Raw genomic sequence first — 24,387 nt, 5'->3', positions numbered from 1 at the left:
GATTAATAAGAGTTCTCTCATTTTAGCTGACAAACATTAGCTATTGACTAAAAAAGATAAAAATAGCTTGGGTAATAATGGTTTTCCTTGTAATACACATCGTTTCTACAGTGGAATTGTCAATACAGGTATCTGCTTTGACAACAGCAGTTTACCGGTGTAGAAATCATACATCGATAAAGGAGAGACAAATCGAGATATTAACAAGCTAACACTGACGGAATTGTTTGTATTTTACATGGAGCGAGACCGGTATCGTCCATAGGGTAAGCGTCTGTTGCTATGCATGCATCTGACGCCACACTAAGTCAAAATGCCAGAAGTTGAAACAGGAAACAATTGGTAAAATTTCAGATCAGACAACTATTGAATAGTATACTGGTATATGGAGACCTAAAACAACGTTAACACATTTCGCAAGTGAATTGAGAACAACGGCGACACAACGTATAGATCAAGCAATTCCCGAAAATGATCGTTATATTATAAGCTTTGCAAATTTCAGTTGGTTTCCCTCGTCATTCTATAGAACAGTTTTTGTGTAAGGATGACATCCTGTTAGTCCCCTTGTCAAAGTGTTGCAGTTCTTTAGTTAACTTAATTGATATTCAACTACCGTTTAGAAAGTAATAAATAAGCATTTGCAGAATAATCTCTCTAGCAACGAACATCCTTTATTAGATGATCTATAATATGTCTGCAAATCGATAAACATGGCTGCCTTTATAATAAAGTTACCCAATCTTACAAAAATTAGAAAACTAAGATGACCCAATTGCAACTAAATTTAAGAATAAATATAGATTTAGAAATCTTTAGAACTAGTGATGAACAATAAAAGTACAGTACGTCTTTTAAAGAAGGTTGATTGTGATTGCCAATACATTGTGTTCTTGAAAGCAACATAAATCAAGGTTATTATAACGATGCAGTGTCATTGACAGCTCCTAATTGTTTGTCTCGGTTGGGACGAAAGTTGAGGAAAGCGACATATAGAGATTGCTTTTTCGGCGAAGTCAACAATTGTTAAGTTGTCTACTTTGGTTAGTTTGATCGCATCAATCGTCGTTAATTATATGTTAATTATATGGTTTTTTTTAATGATTTTAAAGAGTCTACAGCTAATATATGTCAGAACCTTATTGGTGTGTGTACATGACATTGTACTTTGTTCTGCGATTGCTAATGGATTTAAATGTTTTTATTTCGTTTTATAACCATTATAAAAATAAACGCATCTATCCTATCGAACTAGAGATAAAGTATACAACAGATACAGATAAAGATAAGTCGGTCACATATTTTGACTTACATCTAGAAATTGACAATGAGGGTCGGTTGAAAACAAAACTTTACGACAAAAGAGATGATTTCAGCTGTACAATTGTGAACTTTCCATTTCTAAGTAGCAACATTCCAGCAGCACCTGCACACTATATATATATCGCCCAATTGATACGATATTTCCGTGCTTGCATTTTTATCATGATTTTCTTGATAGAGGGTTGCTTCTCACAAATCCTTGGAATGTTAACCAGATTCTTTATTATAACTGTATATCATATAGTCACAGTACCATCATTCGATACATATAATTAATGACGATTGCTATTGCAATCGGATGATGAAAATCCTGGTATAGTAAGGAAAATTTTCTCGAATTTTATTATACTATGTACCCGGCAAAAAGTATAAGTAACAATCCTGCTTAAAATTAAAAGAATCTGTCAAATTGGTCAATATTATGATCTTTTTATATACACCGTTTTAATAATAATAAAAAAAAACATATAAAAAACATATTGCTCATCAGTATCTCAATGCCATAGATAAGGTAAATTATATTATGAATGAACAACATACTTCTCTGCACAATGGTCTTCATTATCATTTCAAAAGTCTTTTAAAAAAATTGCAGAAGCTTATTCAAAAGGTATGCAAAATTACATTTGATATTTTGAGAAAAAAATTATGTTGAGTCTATACCCGATGCATCAGAAAAATAAAACATATTTCGAACTTATTTGATGATACCAGTTAGATGTAAACATCTTATAAGCTCAGATTTTTGTGCTCATTCAAAAAGACATCGGTATGTTTTGTTTGACCGCAAATCATCCATTCTAGTTAAATATTTAGCAGCAGTATTTAATTGTGTTTGCTTAATCTTACCATGATGAAAAGTTATTCAAAAATGTAACTAATGACCAGCAACTTCCATCGTTTCGCTATTATACAATCTATTTCATCCCTTGGGTTCTTAATTTAGTTTTACAATTATTTCTGAAAAAAACCTATTATAATTTAAATTGTGTGTACAATAATAATGGTTATACTTTTAATAAAGGTTATAATGCGAATTAAAAACTTATAACTCCGTCAACAACCACAGAAAATATCACATTGTCATTTACAATCACCAATTACAATAATGAGAGTTCTCTAATTTTAGCTTACATAAGCTGTAGACTTCAAATTCATTTAAAAACAATCAAAATATTTTGGGTAATAATGGATATCCTTGTAACACACCTTTTACTACAGAGAAAATGTCCATTATTCATACTCTAAACACCTAACAACATTATCATATGAAGAATTTATAATTGAAATAACTTTACCACCACAAATAATACTTCTGCATTGGCAATTTGTATATCGATTGTCAAAAAACTGTGATACGTGTAACAACAATATAGCTTTTTCTGAAACCCAAATATTACTTAAAACGTATTTGTTTGTATGTTTTATTTTAAAAAAAATACGATTTAATATATTTGGAAGTTCACGACAATAGTTCAAATAAACACACAGTGGATAGGCCACAAGCTTTTGGGCTCATGATTTCATTTTAACAAATTGGCATAATCAGCGTTTAATGCCTTGGTCGATCCCACTGCTGGTGGACGTTTCGACCCCGAGGGTATCACCAGCCCAGTAGTCAACACTTCGGTGTTGACATGAATATCAATAATGTGGTAAGTTTTTGAAAACTTTGAATTTTTGAACTAAGGATTTTCTTATCCCAGGCATAATTACCTAAGCCGTATTTGGCACAACTTTTTGGAATTTCGAATCCTCAATGCTCTTCAACTTTGTACTTGTTTGGCTTTATAAATATTTTGATTTGAGCGTCACTGATGAGTCTTATGTAGACGAAACATGCGTCTGTCGTACTAAATTATAATCCTGGTACCTTTGATAACTATTAATGTATCTCCTTTATCTTTACAATAATTACCCTTCTCTAACGAAAATTTTAAACGGGGGACAATTTCAGAAAAGTTAATATCTGCCTGTGAGGTATTTTCTGCCTGTTTATCAGGAATATTCTGTCATTAGAACTGAACTAGACGAATTTCCCGGTGTACCAGTGACATATTGTAAATATGTTAAGGTAATATAAAGTCATGTAAAACATCACGAGGTTATCAGTTTTAACACATGATTTCTATTATTATTGACACGCATGGTTAATGTGGCTGTTTATTAATATTCATATTGTGAGAAAAGCACATTTGCTTGTGACCAAAGCCCTCTTTATGACGTAATGGTGGTTAAATGTTTGCGACCATAAATTTAAAAGAAGCACGCACGTATTTTAATAAGATAAATCTGGAAAGTTTGTTTTATATTCATAAAACAATTTCACTATTTTTTAAATTTTGGTGATGAGCAAATGAATATATAAACTTTGTTATTATTTATTATAAATCCTTAATCGATTAGAGACCACCATACTATTCTCGGATATGCATTTAAAGTCCATTTTCTAAACTTTGCTGGATATTTATCATACATATCCTACATAACCAAACACATCTTTCTTTAATGTTGAACTTGCATACACACACGTATACATAGCTATAAATATCATATTGGAAACAAACACCGAATTTGATACTTATTGGTAGAATTTGGACCACTGGTGGCAACACAATTAAGAAGACAGACATGCAATTTTATTGCACTCGATCAGATCAGCATATATTTCTTCAAGAAGGCAAATCGCGAAAAGTATTCTATTTCTAGTTTTTGTTTTCCAGTGTACAAAAGCACCATCAGAAAAAGAAAAAAAATCAATGATGGGCACACACCAAAATATTTTTTATCAAAAATTGACTGATACATATTTTGTATTATAATTCAGTAAAACTAGAAGTTTAATATTTGAATGTAAATACAGTTTTGGTAAATAAAATGACAATTCATATGTTCAAGAGAATTAATCCTTGTCTTGGGAAGCAGAAGATATGAAAGACTGACCTTTTATACACGTATATTATTGATGACGAAAAAATCGTGAACCAATATAAAATGAAAGAAGAATGTTCAAAAGTTGACATTTAAACACGTATTTTTCCTTTTTTAATACTAATAAGAAATATTGATAAAACATTGAAATAGGAATATAATTAGAAAGTGTATCAAACACCAGCAAGAACCCCCCTCCCCCCACACACATTTTTCAGTTACCTACATTCTGTCTATTCCAACGTAGAAAGTAAAAAGATATTGTCATTACAAAATATGATTTTTGGGCATTAGTAATTATCTAAAATAACTAGAAAATTTACATGTTTTAGTAGAGGAAACTTCCTTATTCATATGAAACTTATGATTTAATCTGTTTTTTTTTGTAATTTTGGAAAACACATTCAATACGATGTTAAAATTTTAGTTTAAAATATTATTAACAAATACACAAAAAAGATATTCTAAAATGAATAGCCAAATTCAGCGGAGAATATTACAGACATATATTATAAATTATGTCAGAATCAAAGCACTAACCACTGAGCTGATGATAATTGTAATCTTGTTTTAAAACAGCTATATTGTTATCAGTGTATACATAATGTTAAAACGTTGTAGTAATGGATGTCCTTGCACCCACACTTTAATCGTAGGAGTCAGTGACATATTTTCACGTCGCCCATGATTCCAGCTGCTTTGTATATTTCGAAAAAATATTTTAGGTACACATAATTTTCTTTATGAAAAACACATTCAATACGATGTTAACATTTTAGTATTAAAAATGATGAACAAATACACAAAATACAATTAAACAAATTTAAATTGCGAAAGGAATTAAATGAAACTTTTACATTTTACATCTGAAAAAAGTAGAACACATTGATGCAGAATCTACTTCATGCCATTATTGTTACTTCTCGAGATTGCCTGAAATGGTAAGGCAAAGTACACAACACATAATAAAACAAAAACAAATATACATTTGTAGAATTAATAAAAGCCAGTTTTTGATCGAAACTAGTGAAATATGTTGTACTCTTTGAATCCATTTGATAAAAATAAAATAAAACATAATAATATAATAATAATAATAATAATAAGACAATAACATAGCACGTCTTTGTCGTTGTACGCAGTCTAATGCAGTACAAAAATTCCCTACGGTATACTTGAACATCAATCAAACGTAATTATTAATTGTCAAAATACATATTATCATTATATATGGCACCGCCTCTACAACACGACTAGTTAATGGTGTCTTATCTATTTATAATTGTCAACATTTGGTGTTAACTTAAGTGGTGTGTGAACATAAGTGGCTGTCCATCGTTTGTGTGAATGAAACAGTTAAATTAACACTTCTAAGGATAATTCCAAAAATGAAAGATGGTCATTATGATGATGTGGAATCTGCCAGAAAGACACAGGTAATTGATAGATATAGAATGTTTTATGACAAAAACGATGTAATTTTATAATATGGGTTCGATTAATAATAATAAAGAGATGGAACCAATTGACCATATTTTTTTTTTATATAACAAACTGATAATTTATTCCATTTCCAAAGAGTAAATTCACTATTGATGTGTGAACTTAAAGTTTCCAACAATTTGAAATATTTTGACGATGTGAACAAATTATAAATGCTTAAATGTTGCACAGATATGTTTTTTTCCAATAAATTGAGTAATTATCGAAAACAAAATATGAATTTTTTAAGCAAAATATAACTTTTAAGTTACTTAAATTATGTATTTTTCTGTAAAATTGTTTGAAAATCTTCTGATATCAGATGTTAACATAGCCGCCCCCCAGAAAACTAAATATAATTTTTTTTTAAATAACTTTAAACACCCCCCCCCCCCCCAAACCAACCTATGATAATAAACAGTAACACATAAGAAACGTATTACACCCCACTGATATTAATTTCCCCGTCTCTTTCCACACGTATCTGATTTTGACAGTGAAACAAATACTAATGAACTGGATGTTATCTGGGACATAATACTATTTGCTATTCGTAGATGTTACGAAGCTCGAAACATGAATATTTAATTTAAAGCATCATATAAATTTATCATCGTGGAAGCGGTTAAAATCAAATTGAAATTATTAATGTTTAATAGGATGTGTTATTTTCTTTCTTTATATTAAAATACTATCAGAAGATCCACTAAAACATCTTTTTTTTATATAAATATATATACAAGAATATGATAATAAAATTTTGTCACGAAGCGCTTTACTACATAACCTTCGTCCCCACCCCACTCCCCCAAAAAGTCGATGATGTATAAAAATCTGATTACACGAGGAGCTTCTTGACCATTTGACTAAAAGAGAATAAATAGCCAAATTCAGCGGAGAAGCAAATATCTTATAAATCATGTCAGAACCAAAGTTCTAACCACTGAGCTGATGATAATTGCAATCGTATTTTAAAACAACCTCATTGTTATTAATTTGAACGTAATGTTAAAACGTTGTAGAAGTGGATGTCCTCGCACCCACACTTAAATCGTAGGAGTCAGTAATATATTACTAACGTCGTCCATAATGCCTATTGTTTTTGGATATTTCGGAAATTATGTGAGGTACACATCCGCCAATTTAAATTTCGGCATGTTGGAAATGTTCTCAATTATGTAAAACATTCAATTGGGTATTGTTTGTTAAACGACCAGTGGCAAATATTTCACACATATGATTACGTGAAGAGGACAAATAAAGAGTTACACACGTGTATGTTCTGTAAATTGAGGTGGTCAGGATGAAGGCAAAAATGAGAAGGTATCCTGATTCAACGTTTAAGCCCTTTGCCAAAAAACAAAAAAAATATAATCAAAAGTTCTTCTTATCAATATCCTCATTTCAGTGCCAATTCAAATGGGCTGCCCTTCATTTTGTCGAACTTCCTTGCTGAACCAACCTTTTGGTACCAACTGCTTTTTTTTTTAACTGAGTAACAATGGTTATTCATTGAAGATTGTGTGACCTTTTCACTAAACAAAATTGTAAGTTTATTTGATTCTTTGATATTTCTGAATTGCAGTTAAATTCGGTTTCAACCATTAATATTTTCCGATTCGTTACATTGTTTAGAGATAAATGGTCGATTTTTTTTTTATTTGACGAAAGATGAAAGAAAGATGAATGTTCAAATTCAAGTGGCAAATATTCACTCTGTCGTGTACTAGTGTACTAGTGCAACATACTGATCTGAATAATCACGTGTTAGTTCAAAGGGTTATCGTACATACTTCCAGGAAGACATGTCATTCCTCCGGGACACATATATTTTATAATCATTAATGCGACCCTAAGCTAAGCGCTAAGCAGTCTTTAATATCACTCCCCCCAAAAAAATAAAATAACGCAAAGTGAAAAGCATACTCTTTTTTTTCGACCAACTAAGAACCAATGGTTAGAACATGAAATTGTCATACTATGTATAAAAGTCCGTAATATTTCTTTGAGGGGCGTGTTTAAGATTAATTATATTACATAATTATTTTACGTTGTAAATATAATTAGTTTACACCACAAACAACAATCATGTCAACTTGTAATTTAATGTTTTATAGGCGTATGTGACTGATAGTGAAGATGACAAAGTTGTAGTACAAATATATTTGTCAACAAAAGTAACGATACACGACTTTGAACTCCAATTTATCATACAATACATAAAAGGAAACAAACTTATTTTATCAAAAGAAAAAGATTAAATTGCAAAGCATATGCATTCTGACCACGTTGAAAAGTGACCCTGTTATTGACAAAATTTTGCAGTAAATGACAATCAGCACTCAATTTCAAAGAATTTAAATATCTGCAAAGACATTCAAAATTTTAATTAGACACTTGAAATGATTTTGACATTCGAAACGAAAAAACTTGAGATTTGGTTTATAACGTTTGATTTCACCAGTTCGCCCCTTTTACATTAACCTTTGAGTTAGGTATTTTCATTATTATATTTTCAATATAATTATTTCTTTCGGTTCGGGAAAAAAAGACATTGTTAAAACAACATAGCGTGTAAAATAATCGCCAGTTGGTCTCATTTCATATAAGAAAAAATATTAGATGTATTTGACAACTTGAAAGCTTTGTTACCGCATATTCTATTTTATCATACATGACAAATGCACTGCCTTGTATAATTGCTTTATTTGACTTGCATTTATAAATTTTATTTCCAACGACAAGTACAAACCCGCTATACACTTTAGAGAATTAACTTTATAGATAAACTTGTAGACATTAAACCCCCAACCGATTCCAATTTTACGAATTCATCGATCTACTTTACCCTCATTTATAAAATATAAATATAGTACGAAAGAACTAGCAACACGAAATAATTATACTTGAAGGATGGAGATATTGTTTATTTTTACAAATCGGAATTAAATACAAACCTTAGTTACGTTAACAATGGAATTGAATAATAAATAGTTCAAAGGGAATGAATCCGAAAATGATTCGAAATTAAATTATAACGCATCACACAACCGGTTTTTATAACCTTTTTGACATCACCATACTAAATCATATTGCACATTAATCACAGACTGAGGAAGTGTGTAACCAAGCGCTTTACAATCTGCATAGTTAAAATAAATTCTCCAAGTATATCGTCATTTTTTTCAACTGGTTGATTATATTTGTTGCAAGTTTATAGAAAACTAATAATGAATCAAACTTAATCTTTAGTTATCAGAATTATCAAAACTTAAAACCTGGCAAGAATTTTTTTAAAGAAATTTTGTTTTACGCGATATGATAAAAGAGACCACAAACAGGACAACCTTGTCGCAATTTTTTTTTTAGTGTAACAAAATATAACTTTTTCAACTCTTTTGAAATATACAATGAGTTCATATACCTGTTATTTCAATTATGCTCGAATCGTGTGGAAATATAACTAGATAATTTACGATAAGACTTGTAGTAGAGTATACTAGCAACATAATGTAGATACATGTATGAACAGATTTGATATATTAACATTTATTTATTTATGATAGTATCCTGTATTGTAAAAGGGGATTGGACAATTAATTAATACACTCACAAATAATAGAACACATCATACGATTTTTAAAGATGTTTCTCATCTTTAGAGATAGCGTGAGGTCTTAAAATCTTATGTTATTATTCTACGTCGTGTAGGAAACTTTGTCGTTTAATATCATAATGATAAAGTTGTTATAAATCAAATTAAATTTAATGATAAACAAGGATGTAAAGTAAATTTATGCAAATTGAATGTTTTTTGTTTTCGTTTAAAAGTCTGGTCGAGTTTTATTACGTTTTAGTATTTCCCATTGAATGTCAAATGTAGAAAATCATTCGAAACTACAATTTCACTTTTAAAAGGTTATACTGAAATTCAGAATTATCTTAAATTTTGCAGTACAAATAATAATTATATTACATTCAAATATCTGATCTGCAGTATTAAGAAAAAATGCAGAATAAATGTTGACTATATTAAAAGGAAAAAAATCAATAAAAGAGGGACGAAAGAATCCAAAGGAACATTCAAACTCATAAATCTAAAACAAACTGACAACGCCATGGTAAAAATGAAAAAGACAAACAGACAAACAATAGTACACTTGACACAACATAGAAAACTAACGAATAAACAACACGAACCCCACCAAAAACTAGGGGTGATCTCAGTAACTTATAACTTATTTTTTGTTGCAGGAGACTGTATTAAAATTTCACGCCCAAGCTAAACGATGGATAGCTTATACAGTTATATCTGGCAGTCTAGCTGTTGTAGCGGTGACCGGAATCCTTGTTGGAATGTATTTGACTGGAAACCTAAGTAGAACACAGGAGGAAAATAATCAGATATCTGTAAGTAATGAAGGATGGAAATAAATATTCGAAATTAAACAAATGGGACAAGCATGACACACAGAGCAGCCATACTTCCTTGAAAAGGAACTATTTAAAATATCACAATGTATGACACCGGAATAGATAATACAATTGTTGTACAATAGAAACTAATCATGTATAGAAATTATACTTCCATCGACAAATATCAAAATGCTGTGTCATATATGTTAAGTGACATCTACTTTCACTTTCAAGAATATACAACACGTGTTCTAAGAAACACAACCTACGGTGTCATGGTATTATCAATATGATATTATCTCCGAACATGTTTTACGCATTTTGTGTACATCTTGACAAGAAACAATTACCAGCTGATACTTAAAAAGTGTTTTGTAGGTCACGATTATGACAACTGTAAAATAGATATAGATAATTTTTTGTTGATATCTACTTATATATTCAATTAATTTAAGGATGTTAATGTCGATCGAAAAGAAAATGTTTCAATTAAACTTGTCAAACTGTCATTTAATGATTTTTTAAAAACTACATAACAGTTGATAGTCTTGTAACCAATGTTTACTCTTGATAGTAAAAAAAACCCTATTTTTGTGATAAACATTCATCGATTATGTGTTTTAATTCGAGCATATGTAATGTACTAAAAAAGTAGACCAAAGCCATGACTATTATTCTAGTATAACAATCCTAGATCAAAGTGACTAAGCAACAGGCACAACCTGTTTAGATTTAATACATTGTTAACAATTCAATTTTTTTTCAGTCAGTTTTAATCTTTTATTAAAACTTTTTTTTTTTGAGAAATTTCCCCGCGATTTTATATAAACAATAACGTAAATTATATCACAACATCAATGACAAAACAATTAACATATTATTACAGTATCCAATGATTATAATAGTATTACATGTCCCGGAACTAGACAAAATATCGATCAAGCTGTAAATCAATACAAACAATCGTTACAATGTAATAAATGTAATAATAAACATTATTGTTATCTAAATTTATATTACACATTGTTGTACGTGCAATAAACAACTTGACTTGTAGAAGTTTTCAAAATTGGAAGACAAAAATGGAAAGATCGATATACTTGATCCTTAATAGAACAAATAGAGTATTTAACTTTACATGATACAAATGAAGCAACAATCTGGAAGATGCAAACTGATAAATATCAGTTGGTTTGGTATTTTATAAAACAAGGTTTATTGTATGGTGATTGAATAATAATTTATGGTGTGTGTGAATGCTTTTTTTTATAACAAAATCCATACTTTAAATTATCGTAAGTTGTAAGTGAGTTTTAGTCGAATTTTGTACAAATTGTAATAAGAACAAACACTTTTTGAACAAATTACAATTTATACAAGGTTAAAATACAAATTACAATGTGTATACAGTTAAAATACAAATTATAATTTGTACAAAATGATACCTTGTACACAACATGTATACATGAATCTATAATAGTGTCAACGCCAATATACCTGTTTTGAGTCTTGAAGTAAATTAGAAAAAAAAATGCTATCAATAGAAGAATAAAAATTAAGCAACTACCAAATGTGGCAACACTGCAGTAACACAAAAGTTGGTGATGTATCGAGATATTTCAGTTTTCCATGATTTATTTTTATAATTCAAATTGTATATAAACCTTTCAAAGGCATTTTATATAGGTATTTAGAAATCAACATAGGATTTTTGAATTGAGAAAATTAATGCATGTTCTTTAAAAGTAAAAATAAGTCTCTTATTTTCAGAACCAACCACGATATGGACAAGATGCACTGTATGGATCAAAGATAAACGATGACACAGATTCAAGAACATTAGACGATAATTTATTGCCAATTGTAAGTTTTTGTTATATGATATGAAGATAGATAAAATACAAATTGTACTTTGATTTCCCCCCTTTTATGCAAAATTGTTTATAGAATTAATAGGAAATGCCCACGTCCAAACCAAGATGTCGGATACAGTCCGATATATAGTGGAAGACCATAAACCAAAAAAAATGGTCGATTGAAAATGACGATTTAACATGATCAATAACAAATCATGGCAAACAATCCTGTTATGCATGGGACTTTTTGTCAAATTGTCCTAGCAAATGTGTTCACAAAAGTGTCATTGTGGGTCAAAGTTTTACTAATTCCAAAAAGAGTTCTATCAAAATCCAAAAACATGTGATCAACTACGAATGGTGGAAAACATTCCTGCCAAGTATGTGGCCTTTTTACAAGGATTTTAAGAGGTTTACGTACAAGATGTACCAATGTTATTATTCTTTAAATAAAACCGACTAAAGTCTCATTACCATTCGAAATTGGTTAAATAGAAATATAAAATGGTCAAATAAAAATGACGGTATGATATGGTCAACTGCACATGAACTATCCCCTTAGTATGAAAATTTGATGTAAAACAGTCCAAGAGTAGTTCGTTCAAAAGCTGTGTATGTTACATGATCAACGTTTCGTAACTCATTTAAAACTGTCGAATCATTATGATCCTATTAACATAACAGTGGTATACAACTAATAAATAGCTACTACTGTACACAGCAGCATAACATACCTCAGTGTATTTAAAAAAAAATGTACTTTTATTGAAAAGATACAAGCAAGATTCATACCCTTATAGTTCAAATGTCAACAAATATATATGTATCCAGCAAAGAATAAAAAGGACCGGGTGGTTTCATGTGTATTTTTTACTTCCTTCATTTTTTTTCTATACCGTAAATATAAAAAGAAAGATGTGATATGATTTCCAATGAGACAACTATCCACACAAATCAAAATGACACAGACATTGACAACTATAGGTCACCGTACGGTCTTCGACACTGAGCAAAGCCCATACCGCATAGTCAGCTATAAAAGGCCCCGATAAGACAATGTAAAACAATTCAAACGAGAAAACTAACTGCCTTATTTATGTAAAAAAATGAACGAAAACAAATATATAACACACAAACTTACGACAGGCTCCTGGCATAGGATAAGCTCGTTTACCTTTTAAATCTTGTAATACATTAAAGTTATGTGTGTAATTTGTAATACCGATTTAATATTTTTAGGATATTGTTTTGCCAGTAACCGTTAATCCAACAACAGATCATATCAGGAAATCACTAAATGGAATTCTAGAGCAACCTCCAGAAGTTCACTTATCACAATTAGAAGGAAACCACTTATTGAAAGAAAAGTTGTCAACAACTCAAAAAGAAAGAACAATAAAATCAAAAGTTGATTTAAATAAGAAAATTATACACGAAGATACAAAACTGGATGATATTGTTTCAAATATTGTAGTTACCAATTTAAAAGAGGTGTTAAAGGATGAAAACGATATTTTTGATGATTCATTTAATTCAAAATCCGCAGACGATTCAAATGACTCATTAGAGACATCGCAAAGTGAAAATAACGATAGCAAATTTGAGGACAGCAGCGAAAGTCAATCAAATGGGGATTCTGTTTTGGATGAAAATGATATTAAACATTCCTCAGAACAAAGTGAAATAAAAACATTGGAATCAACTTCAGAATCCACAGAAGAAGATATTGAAGATTCCAATGAAAATCACCCATTGAACGGCTCAGAAGAAAATTTGAACATTTTAAGTGCTGATGACAATAGTAATGACGTTTTACAAGTATCGGATACAAATAGCTCTAGTGAAGATTCACAAATATCGGATACAAATAGTTCTAGCAAAGATTCACAAGTATCGGACACAGATAGTTCTATTGAAGATTCACAAGTATCGGATACATATAATTCTATTGAAGATTCACAAGTATCGGATACAAATAGTTCTAGTGAAGATTCGCAAATATTGAATTTAGATAGTTCTAGTGACCTTGAAACTATTTTTGATAAAGACGTGAGTGGAAGCATTGCAGATTCATCTGATTCGTCTAATGGAAGAAATTCAAATTCGGATAAAGACAATTCTGATGAAAACAATTCAAACTCTGATAAATATGAATCAAAATCCAATGAAGACGATTCAAGTTCAGACGAAGACAATTCAAGTTCAAAAGAAGACAATTCAAGTTCAAATGAAGACATTTCAAGTTCAAATGAAGACATTTTAAGTTTAAATAAAAACAACTCAAAGTCTGATGGAGATAGTTCAAGTTCAGGAGAAGACAACTCAAAGTCTACTGAAGACAATTCAAGTTCAAAAGAAGACAATTCAAGTTCAAATGAAGACATTTCAAGTTCAAATGAAGACATTTCAAGTTCAAATGAAGACATTTCAAGTTTAAATAAAAACAACTCAAAGTCTGATAGAGATAGTTCAAGTTCAGAAGAAGACAACTCAAAGTCTGATGGAGACAATTCAAATTCGGATAAAGACAATTTAAGTTCAGTCGAAAACATTTCAAGTTCAGATATAGACATTTCAGGTTCAGATGAAAACTTTTCAAGTTCAAATGAAAACTCAAAATCTGATGGAGAAAGTTCAAGTTCAGATGAAGAAAACTCAAATTCTGATGATGATAACGTAAATTTAAAGAAAGACAGCTCAAAGTCTAATGAAGGCAATTCAAGTTCAGATGAAGACAACTCAACGTCTAATGAGCATAATTTAAATTCAAAGGAAGACAACACAAAGTCTAATGAAGATAATTCAAGTTCAGATGAAGATAACTCAAAATCAAATGACGACAACTCAAAATCAAATGACGACAACTCAAAGTCGAATGAGGACAACTCAAAAACGAACGAAGACAATTCAAATTCGGATGATAATAACTCAAGTTCAAAGGAAAACAACTCTGATTCTATTGAAGACAATTCAAGTTCAGATGAAGACATTTCGAAGTCTGAAGGAGACAATTCAAATACAGATAAAGATATTTCAAGTTCAAATGAAAACAACTCTAAATCTGACAGAGATAGTTCAAGTTCAGATGACGACGAGTCAAAACCTGATGAAGACAAATCAAAATCTGACGAAGAAAATTCTGATGAAGAAGACTCAAATTCTGATGAAGAAGACTCAAATTCTGATGAAGAAGACTCAAATTCTGATGAAGAAGACTCAAATTCAAATAAAGACAGCACGCATTCAAACAAAGACAGCTCACATTCAAATGAACACAGCTCAAATAATGAAAGCTCCAATTCAAAGCATGCAAGTTCAAATTCAAATCAAGACAGCTCAAATTCAAACGAAGACAATCTAAATTCAAATGAAGACATATTGAAGAATGACGGAAAGGAAACAAATTTCGACGATGACAACACAAATTCAAATCAGGACAGTTTCAATTCAGATGAAGATACTACAAATTCAGATGCAAATACTAAAAATTCAGATGAGGATATTTCAAAATCTGATAAAGTCAATCCAAAGTCTGATTTAGACAATTCAAAGTCTGATGCAGACCATTCAAATGCAGATGAAAATAATTCAAAATCTGATGAAGACATTTCAAGTTTAAAGAAAGACATGCCACACTCGGATGTACAGAACTCGAATTCCGACAAAAACAGCTTAAATACAGAAACAGACAAATCAAATTCAAATCGAGACAGCTCATCTGCAGATGAAGATACTTCAAAATCAGACGAAGATACCTCAAATTCGGACGAAGATACCTCAAAGTCGGACGAAGATAATTCAAAATCAGACGAAGATACTTCAAAATCAGACGAAGATACTTCAAATTCAGGAACGAACATTTCAGAGTCTGCCGAAGACAACTTAAAGTCTAACGAAAACAATTCAGAATTGGAAGAAGATATTTCGAAATCTGATGGCCCAAACTCAAATACCGACTCTTCAAAATCAGATAATGACTCATCAGAGTCAAAAGAGATTGACTCCAATTCAAAAGAAAGGAAATCAAATTCGGAGGAAAGCAAAACAATTTCAAATAAAACAGATTTAGAATCAGTAGATTCAACTTCGAATTCACACGAAACAGATGAAAATTCGGATGAAGAAAACTCTAAGTCAATTGATTACTATTCCAGTTCAGATGAGGATTTACACCCTAACGTCGATAGCAATATTGGCAGTAATAGTCATGAATCGACCAGAATGAAAATAAATGAAAATTCATTTGTCAGTGTAACTAAAGGTAAAAACGCTGAAAAAGAAAACATAAATCATGAAAAAAGCAGTAGTAAAGAAGTTGATAAAGATAATTCAAGTAACAAAGTTTATCTGGACAGAACCGCAACAGACAATGTCAATGATAACAGCGACGAAAATACACCCGTGGAATCTGTCAACTTAAACTTTGAAGCACTGATGGCAGAATTTATGAATTTAGAAAGCAATGGTTTAGGTATATTCGATAATCCAGAACTCAATAAAAGTACCATATCATCTGATAAAAATCTGAATAATTCGAATTCGGATGATTCAAATTCAAATGACAGTGATTCAGCCTCAAATATTCGCGAATTAACAGAAAAAAGCGATTCAATTAAAGATGATAGCGATTTTACTTCAGAATATAGCGATTCCAATTCAAATGATATCTTTTCAATTTTAAATTATAATAATTTAGATTCTGATGATAGTGATTCAGGTTCAGATCAAAGCAATTCTACTTCAGATAATTACGATTCAGCTACAGATAATAGTGATTCAACTTCAAATAATGGTGATTCAATTTCAGATACTACGGATTCAATTTCAGTTGACAGCGATTCAACTACAGATAATAGTGATTCAACTTCAGATAATGGTGATTCAATTTCAGATACTACCGATTCAATTTCAGTTGACAGCGATTCAACTACATATAATAGTGATTCAACTTCAGATAATAGTGAATCAATTTCAGATACTACCGATTCAATTTCAGTTGACAGCGATTCAATTTCAAACGGTAACGATTCAACTTCAGAAAATAGTGATTCAAGTACTGATAATAGTGATTCAAGTACAGATAGTAGTGATTCAAGTACAGATAATAGTGATTCAAATTCAGATTATACCGAGACATATTCAGATGACACTGACTCAACGTCAAATGATAGTGATATAGCTTCGGATGATAGCGATTCATCTTCAAATGATAGTGATTTAACTTCAAATGATAGCGATTCAGATTCAGATAATAGAAATTCTACTTCAGAAAGTGACGATTCAACTCCAGATAGTAGTGATTCAACTTCAGATAACACAGATTCATATTCAGATGATACTGATTCCATTTCACGTCATAGCAATTCAACCTCAGATGATAGCGATTTATCCTCAGATAATAGGGCTTCAACTTCAGATAATAGCGATTCATTTTCATATTATACTAGTTCTGATGAAATAGAGTATAATTCAGAGTCAACAGTTGAATCCAAATCACTTAAAATTGATTCCGATTCAAATGAACATATTCCAATTATCATCCAACTAGGCAATGATAAGATAAGTGAACGTTTTGACAATATAAAGGATGGAAAAGTTATTGCCGAGTCTGACGAAAAGGATAATTCTATGGATCATATTTCGCTTACAATGAATGATGCAAAAAGTGATTTTGGTAAAAATGAAAGAAAACAAAACATCGATAATCACGAAACTGCAACGATGCATAATAGTAAAGAAAAAGGTATTTTTAATGAAAAACAACAACAAAAACCGACCAGTAATGAAAGTGCTGACAGTATAGGCGGTGAAGTAAAGGCTAAATCACTCTTAGAAATGGGAACTGTAGTTGCTCCATTTCATGAGATAGGTACAGTATCAAACGAACGAGACATTCATATTTTCCAAAATGGATTAGCTTTAGCAGGTGATATGAAGACAAGTAATGGCAATGGCATGGTAGCTAGTCAATTTATAAATAGACTTTTAGAAAGTGATTTTGCTCTGAAAGAAAAACCAAAAATCATTAATGTCAATGATTTTGCAGGTTTAAATTTTGGTAATAGCGGTGTCCTCACTACAATTTCTCTTTCGGATTTCTTAATTAACACCAAAGATGCTCACAAACTAGTTGAAGTTGACGAATCTACCAATGAAAGGTATCCTAATGGTCAACGTAATATTGCAAATATTTTGGAGAAAGACAAAACATTTGGCATTTCGGACGACGAAAATGACAGTAGCAATATTGAAAAGGTTGATAAGACCAACGAAGATAATACAGAAAAAGATACAAGAACAATTAAAAATGATGAAAAAAGTATGAAGACCGAAAGTGACGACACTGCGGATGATCTAAATGAAAGTGAAAATTCCGAAAACAGTTCAAATGGTGGTTTGAAATCGGAAAATAGTGACGACAGTACGAGTAGTAAAAGCGATGAAATCAAACAGGAAGATACCAGTGTGAAAAGCAAAACAGATGACATTTATAAAAATGATGACAGTAGTGAAAAGGATAGCAAAGACAGTATAACAAGCAATAATGGTCAAATAACAAATAATGAAAGTGGCAAATCAAAATCATTGAAAGAAACTGACAAATTAAGTGATGAAAACACCAATACTGACAACGACAAAGCTATTAGTAATAGGGATATAACTATTGATGATAGTAAAAAGGTTAATTCAATTAGAAATATCCTCAAAGAAGTCTTAGTAGGGAACAGGGATAATTTATCACAGAGACGGGAAATGTCAGAAGCAGCAAAATCACCACACATAAACTTTGGAGATGGGTTTATTTCAAAACCAATTGACATTCTATCAGTAGATTCAAACGATGATACAGCTACTGGTTCAAAAAAGAAACATGATACCAATGATGAAAACGAGAGAAGAACGTCACACAGACAACATTCCGAGTTGTTTACAACTTTTCAGCCGAGATCACAAGGAACAAGTTCTAAAAACTTTCGAGAAAATCGAGTTATGTTGTCCAATCTTTTAGGTGTTAGACAAATGACATCGCCATCTTTATTTATGACTACCGTACCACCAGGTGTCGTTGGTCATCAGACACAAAGAACTGACGACGATAACTTCTCTACTGGGGTATTTACAAATCCGCATATGCAAATTTTATCAACATCTGCACCAGCGGCAGCACATATGCCGTCGCTTTCATCATTTGATCACCTTCATCACAACCATCATCACACACACCAACACCAACATCAGCACAGAGAAACGACTAATTCATGGTTACATTGGGACAAATAATCAATGTACTGGTAGTATTTTAAACTGAATTCCATGCTTCAAGTGGAGGTACCATAGTGCTAGATAAAATCAAAAACTACAAAAGGCCAATATTTCCATAAAGGACACAAAAACGTTTTTACTGTTGCTTATAATCATGTATTGAAATAGAAAATACAAAATTGGGCTTTAATTTAAAAATACTGTTGGCTCCTAGAAATGATTGATGTTAAAATATATCGAGGAAACTTTGTCATTCATCTAATCTGATATTCATTTATGTTATGAGTCAATCAATGACTTCAGTTAAGAGTTATGTTAAGTTTTTAAATTCGTTAAACTTATTTCAATATGGTATACATTAAGGCTGACATTGATCAAATCATAACAGACAAATGCATTTTATTTATTCCATTAGGGTCACAAGGTTTAACTATATGTAAATTATTGCGAATGAAGGTGAAAATGAAGTTCATGTCCTAAATTTATTTCAAATTGCAATGATCATAAATTTTTAATTTCATGTGTTCAAGTTTCTACATCAACTGTATTTTGATATAATTGGCTTGAACTAGCTTCCATAAACTGAGCTTTCACTCTTTCGTCTTTTTTACAATTTGTGACGATCTGATGTAGCAATATAGTTACAGTTGACTTGTTTATTCTCGTTCTGTGCTGTAACATCACTGTTCCAGGTTAGAGGTGATTTTATGGGCATACGATTCAGTGGTTGTCGTTGGTATCTGTCTGTATATTGTTTTTTTTTATTGTTTTAAAATTAATTATGCTGTTTGTTTTCGCTTTTGAATTATTTATATTTTTGACATGTGGTGATCTTTTATAGCTTAATATTCTGTATGGGGTTTCCACATTGTTTATATTTGTTTCAGTCATTGCCCTATAGTTTCTGGTGTGAAGTTGTTTAATTAGTTATCATAACACGGCCCCTTATGTTATATACAGAGATTTATATTATTGCAAATGGCGGAGTTTTGTTCAAGGGTATTTGTATAACATTTCACAGCGGTATAATACTGATAAATTAATCATACCTTATTCTATTAATACTGTATTTACATCGCATCATGGATCAAATTTCCTCGTTCAGTGTATGTTTTGAGTTAATATGTCTTTTTATTGAGTAAATCCGTTTCAATTGATATTTTATAGTGTGTATTTCTTTGTTGTATTGTTACACTATTGTTGCAGATAAGGGTGAAGGTTGAGTACCATTAAAACGTTTAAACCCGCTGCAATTGTTTGCACTTGTCCTAAGTCAGGAATCGGATGTTCAGTAGTTGCCGTTTGTTGATGTGGTTCATAAATGTTCCTAGTTACTATTTTTTTTAAATAGATTAGACCGTTGATTTTCCTGTTTGAATGGTTTTGAATTAACAATTCTTTTGGCCCCTTATATGTTGTTGTTCGATGTGAGCCAAAGCTCTGTGTTGAAGACCGTACTTTGATCTGCAATGGTTTACTTTTAAATTTTTGACTTGGATGGAGAATTGTCTCTTTGACACTCATACCACATATTTTTATATCAATTTGAATATTATCATCAATATGGAGGGATTTTTGTGGCATTTTGCCATTCAGGAGAAATATGTTGGACCAGATATAGTGAAGAATATTCAAAATTCCCTAGTTATTTGAAATTTTTAGTTTTTAATCAGTAGGGAGTTTTATATCGACATGTTCTATTGGACCTTGTTATTTCAAAGACTATGGGTTCTTAGAATTATTTACAGATAATATCATTATCATTTCAGCTTTGAACTAAACCTGTCTGAAGTGTTTCCTGTGTTATGAATAGATTGATGTATTAAATTAAATCAGATTACAACATCTTTCTTTGTTTCAATAATTTTAAATTACCATATGTGCATTTTCCATATTTCAACATCAGGAAATGCGTTTGTGTTCAAAATAGGGGAAACTATTGGCGTGTAACCTTATAACTGATCAAATTGACATACAACAAGACAGTACTTGTCTTTCAACAGATTTGCACCTAACTAAGTTATAAATTACTCATTTTACATGGTGAATATATATTCTATTGAACATTCGCCTGTCAAACATAATGTAGACAAACTTTCTTTGTCAATTAGTCAATTAGGTCTCATATTCATGTATATTTAAGTACCCTTTATGTCTCTATGTATAATTGTTCTCACTTTGTTACCTAGTAACATTTTTTAGTATTATATATAGGTGTTTATAGTTTGCGCCAAACATACATCTTTGTTAAGTTATTCATAGTTTATGTATTTTCGGCTGGTTCCGAAATATAACTCTTCTGTTTCAAAATGTATATACTCATAATTAACGTAAATGAATGGATAAAGATAATCGTTCGTAAAAACATTTTGACATAAGGTATAGGTCAGATGGTTTTTGAAAAAAACTTGTTCAACCTGAAAATCCAACTTTGAACATACTTAAATAATTCCATCCACCAGAAAAATGTTTGATTTATTTATTTTTATAAATTGTTAGTTTAACGTTTTTATCTCGATACTTTTTCCTATCTTTCTCATCTCTTCACAATTTTTGGAGAATGATTGGGAGTGTTGTAATAATTGGATGGTGTTCTTTTTACATTTTCACGTTCTTATATATATTCTTAGGTATTACATGTATTTCATTTTCATTTTGCTTAAATAGCAGAAACAATTGCAGTGCAATAATTTACAGAGTATTCCCCACAATACATCCGAAGGGTATTATTATAAGTGTAAACTTTCGAATGCATATTCAAGAATAACCATACAGCAATCGCATTTTTATATTTTGACTTTGGTTAAGGAGTACGTTAGAAATTGAAAATCAGACCTCAGATTCTAGTACTTATACAAATAACTTGATAGGCAATTTTGTTTTCAGTATTAAAACACTCGGACTAATTAGGTCAATCTGATCACATAATGTGGGTAAAGAATGCATCTTACATGTTATAATATCCCTCCCAAAAATTAAACCAATGCATCATTCAAAGCGGACCAAGCAAACCTGACAATGGTTATTATATTTCATTTGTTCAAAGTTATGTATGCATTGATAAATAAAACAATCAGTTTGAATTGCATGTGCGCATGGACTAAGCCATTTTTCGACAATTGATAAAAAGGTCGTAAATATTTGGACACCGTTATAGCTTTATGGACTAAATGCTAACTTAATATTTGCAAATAAAGTATTTAGAAAATGATTGTCGATATACCTCATTTATGCATAATCCATGTATTATATGCCACAACCCATATATAATTTACTATTCATTTGAATAAAGATATATTTTTCGTAATTAAGAATCCGTTATATATATATTTCATACGAATAAATATAGTGTATTCATGTGATTCCATTCAATTCGCTTTTGTGTTGTTGAGTAAGTTTAGACTTGTATAATTATACTTAAGAAAATTCAGAAAAAAGAGGGAGACATTATTTAATTTAAGGTGACCTTCATAGTCGACACATGTTCCTTCCAGTGTTTTGAGGTCTATATGGATTTACTGCTCATAATGTTTGATTTTTAGAGATCCCTTATTTTTAGTTAAAAGGTCAAACTCGTTCACCAAGAAATAAGGATAGTAATTTTCCTCTGAATTTATTATACAATAAACTTATTTTGAAAAGTTTAATAATAACTAAAATTTACAATATTTCCACATCCTATGTACTCTCTCCGGGTGCACCAATATTATGTCGGTTTACCCCAAAAAGATGTTTCTTTTCAGATCGAGGTAAAAAAAAAAAAAAACCGTTTTCTATACAAGGCACAACATAATTAATGTCTCAAATAAAAAAAAAACTTCCAAAAACCTAATAAAGACAAAAATTTAAAACTAATCATATTTCACCAAAATCTGTATCCACAAATAATTTTAAATAACAATTATACAGAAATCCAAAGAAAATTAAAAATGGACTTGGTATAGGCATATTCTATGTAGAAAATAGTGGATTAAACCGGGTTTTATAGCTAGCTAAACCTCTCTATGACAGTTGCAGAAAACCCAATTTTATTGACAATAATGTGTGAACAAATAAACAGAAAGAATAGATAAAAAATTAAAAATATGGAAACACCATAACCGCAGTGTAATGTGTACTCAGCCATGTTGGGCCTAGTATTAAACAAATAGTTTTATGACTTTCAGAGAAATGAATTAATCAAATACGTGAATTATATTGAAATTTGTAAACGTTTTTCTTTGTTTCTCAGTATCAATATTTCCTTTTGCATCGTTCGAACGAGATCTTTTTAAATAAAACCCATATGTCCTATTTAATGCAGTTACTTTGGTATTCTATAAACTGTGTATTCATGTTATATATAATAGTCCATATTCAACCTATGAAACTAATTATTGATAATTTCTATATTTTCCGGTCTTTTTTCTTCAATTCATATGTTCTGGTCGTGTTCTTTTAGAAAAGGAAATACAAATCAAAATTTCAGAAATATTGATCAGTGTTCAATCAATCCTTTTCTATTAGAAAGATCAAGGAGTAGATTATACTCGTTGTCGGAAAAGTGCTTCGGGATGAACAAAACTGGTATGCTTGAAATTTACTTATTACCAAAGGGCCAACGTCATTTTAAGTCCAACAATGCCTTATCGACCATATAATCATTGTTTTTGCAACGGGTATTATTGTGTAATCAGTGTTTGAATACATATTTAGGAAAATGGACAATTTCCCCTGTGTTTGGTTCCCTCACTCGGTGTTTTTATTTATATTGAATAATATGCCTTACTTAAATGTTTTGGTTGTTTTGTTAAAAACATTTGTTATTCCAAATATAAAAGAAACCCGACTGTACGGATTATCTGATGTCAACAGCAACAAATAGTGATTTGGAGAAGACGTTGTGTCTAATCCATTTCTCTCTTTTTGGAACAATAAAATATGTTTAAATTTTGCGAAAGCGAAAGCAAATTTACAGATCTAACATAGTTGGGTTGATGTTTAGACGAGTTTTATATATATAGATATATACAGCTCGTCTAAACATCAACCCAACTATGTAAGATCTGTAAATTTGTTTCGCAAAATTTAAACATATTTTATTGTTCCAAAAAGAGACAAATGGATTATTCTTCCT

At 30.6% G+C, this 24,387-nt stretch overlaps 1 protein-coding gene across 1 annotated transcript; it reads left to right on the top strand.

Moving 5' to 3' along the window:
• The first annotated feature begins 5,504 nt into the window (after positions 1-5,504).
• LOC134687547 (dentin sialophosphoprotein-like) lies at positions 5,505-22,628 on the top strand. The gene is made up of 4 exons (XM_063547927.1): positions 5,505-5,690; positions 9,991-10,146; positions 11,923-12,015; positions 13,248-22,628. The coding sequence occupies exons 1-4, from the start codon at positions 5,643-5,645 to the stop codon at positions 19,287-19,289; spliced, it is 6,339 nt and encodes a 2,112-aa protein (XP_063403997.1). The 5' UTR covers positions 5,505-5,642; the 3' UTR covers positions 19,290-22,628.
• The last annotated feature ends 1,759 nt before the right edge of the window (positions 22,629-24,387 follow it).

This window comes from Mytilus trossulus, chromosome 10 (assembly GCF_036588685.1).
Source record: "Mytilus trossulus isolate FHL-02 chromosome 10, PNRI_Mtr1.1.1.hap1, whole genome shotgun sequence".
Taxonomy (NCBI): domain Eukaryota; kingdom Metazoa; phylum Mollusca; class Bivalvia; order Mytilida; family Mytilidae; genus Mytilus; species Mytilus trossulus.
This window is presented reverse-complemented; position numbering and strand designations above follow the sequence as displayed.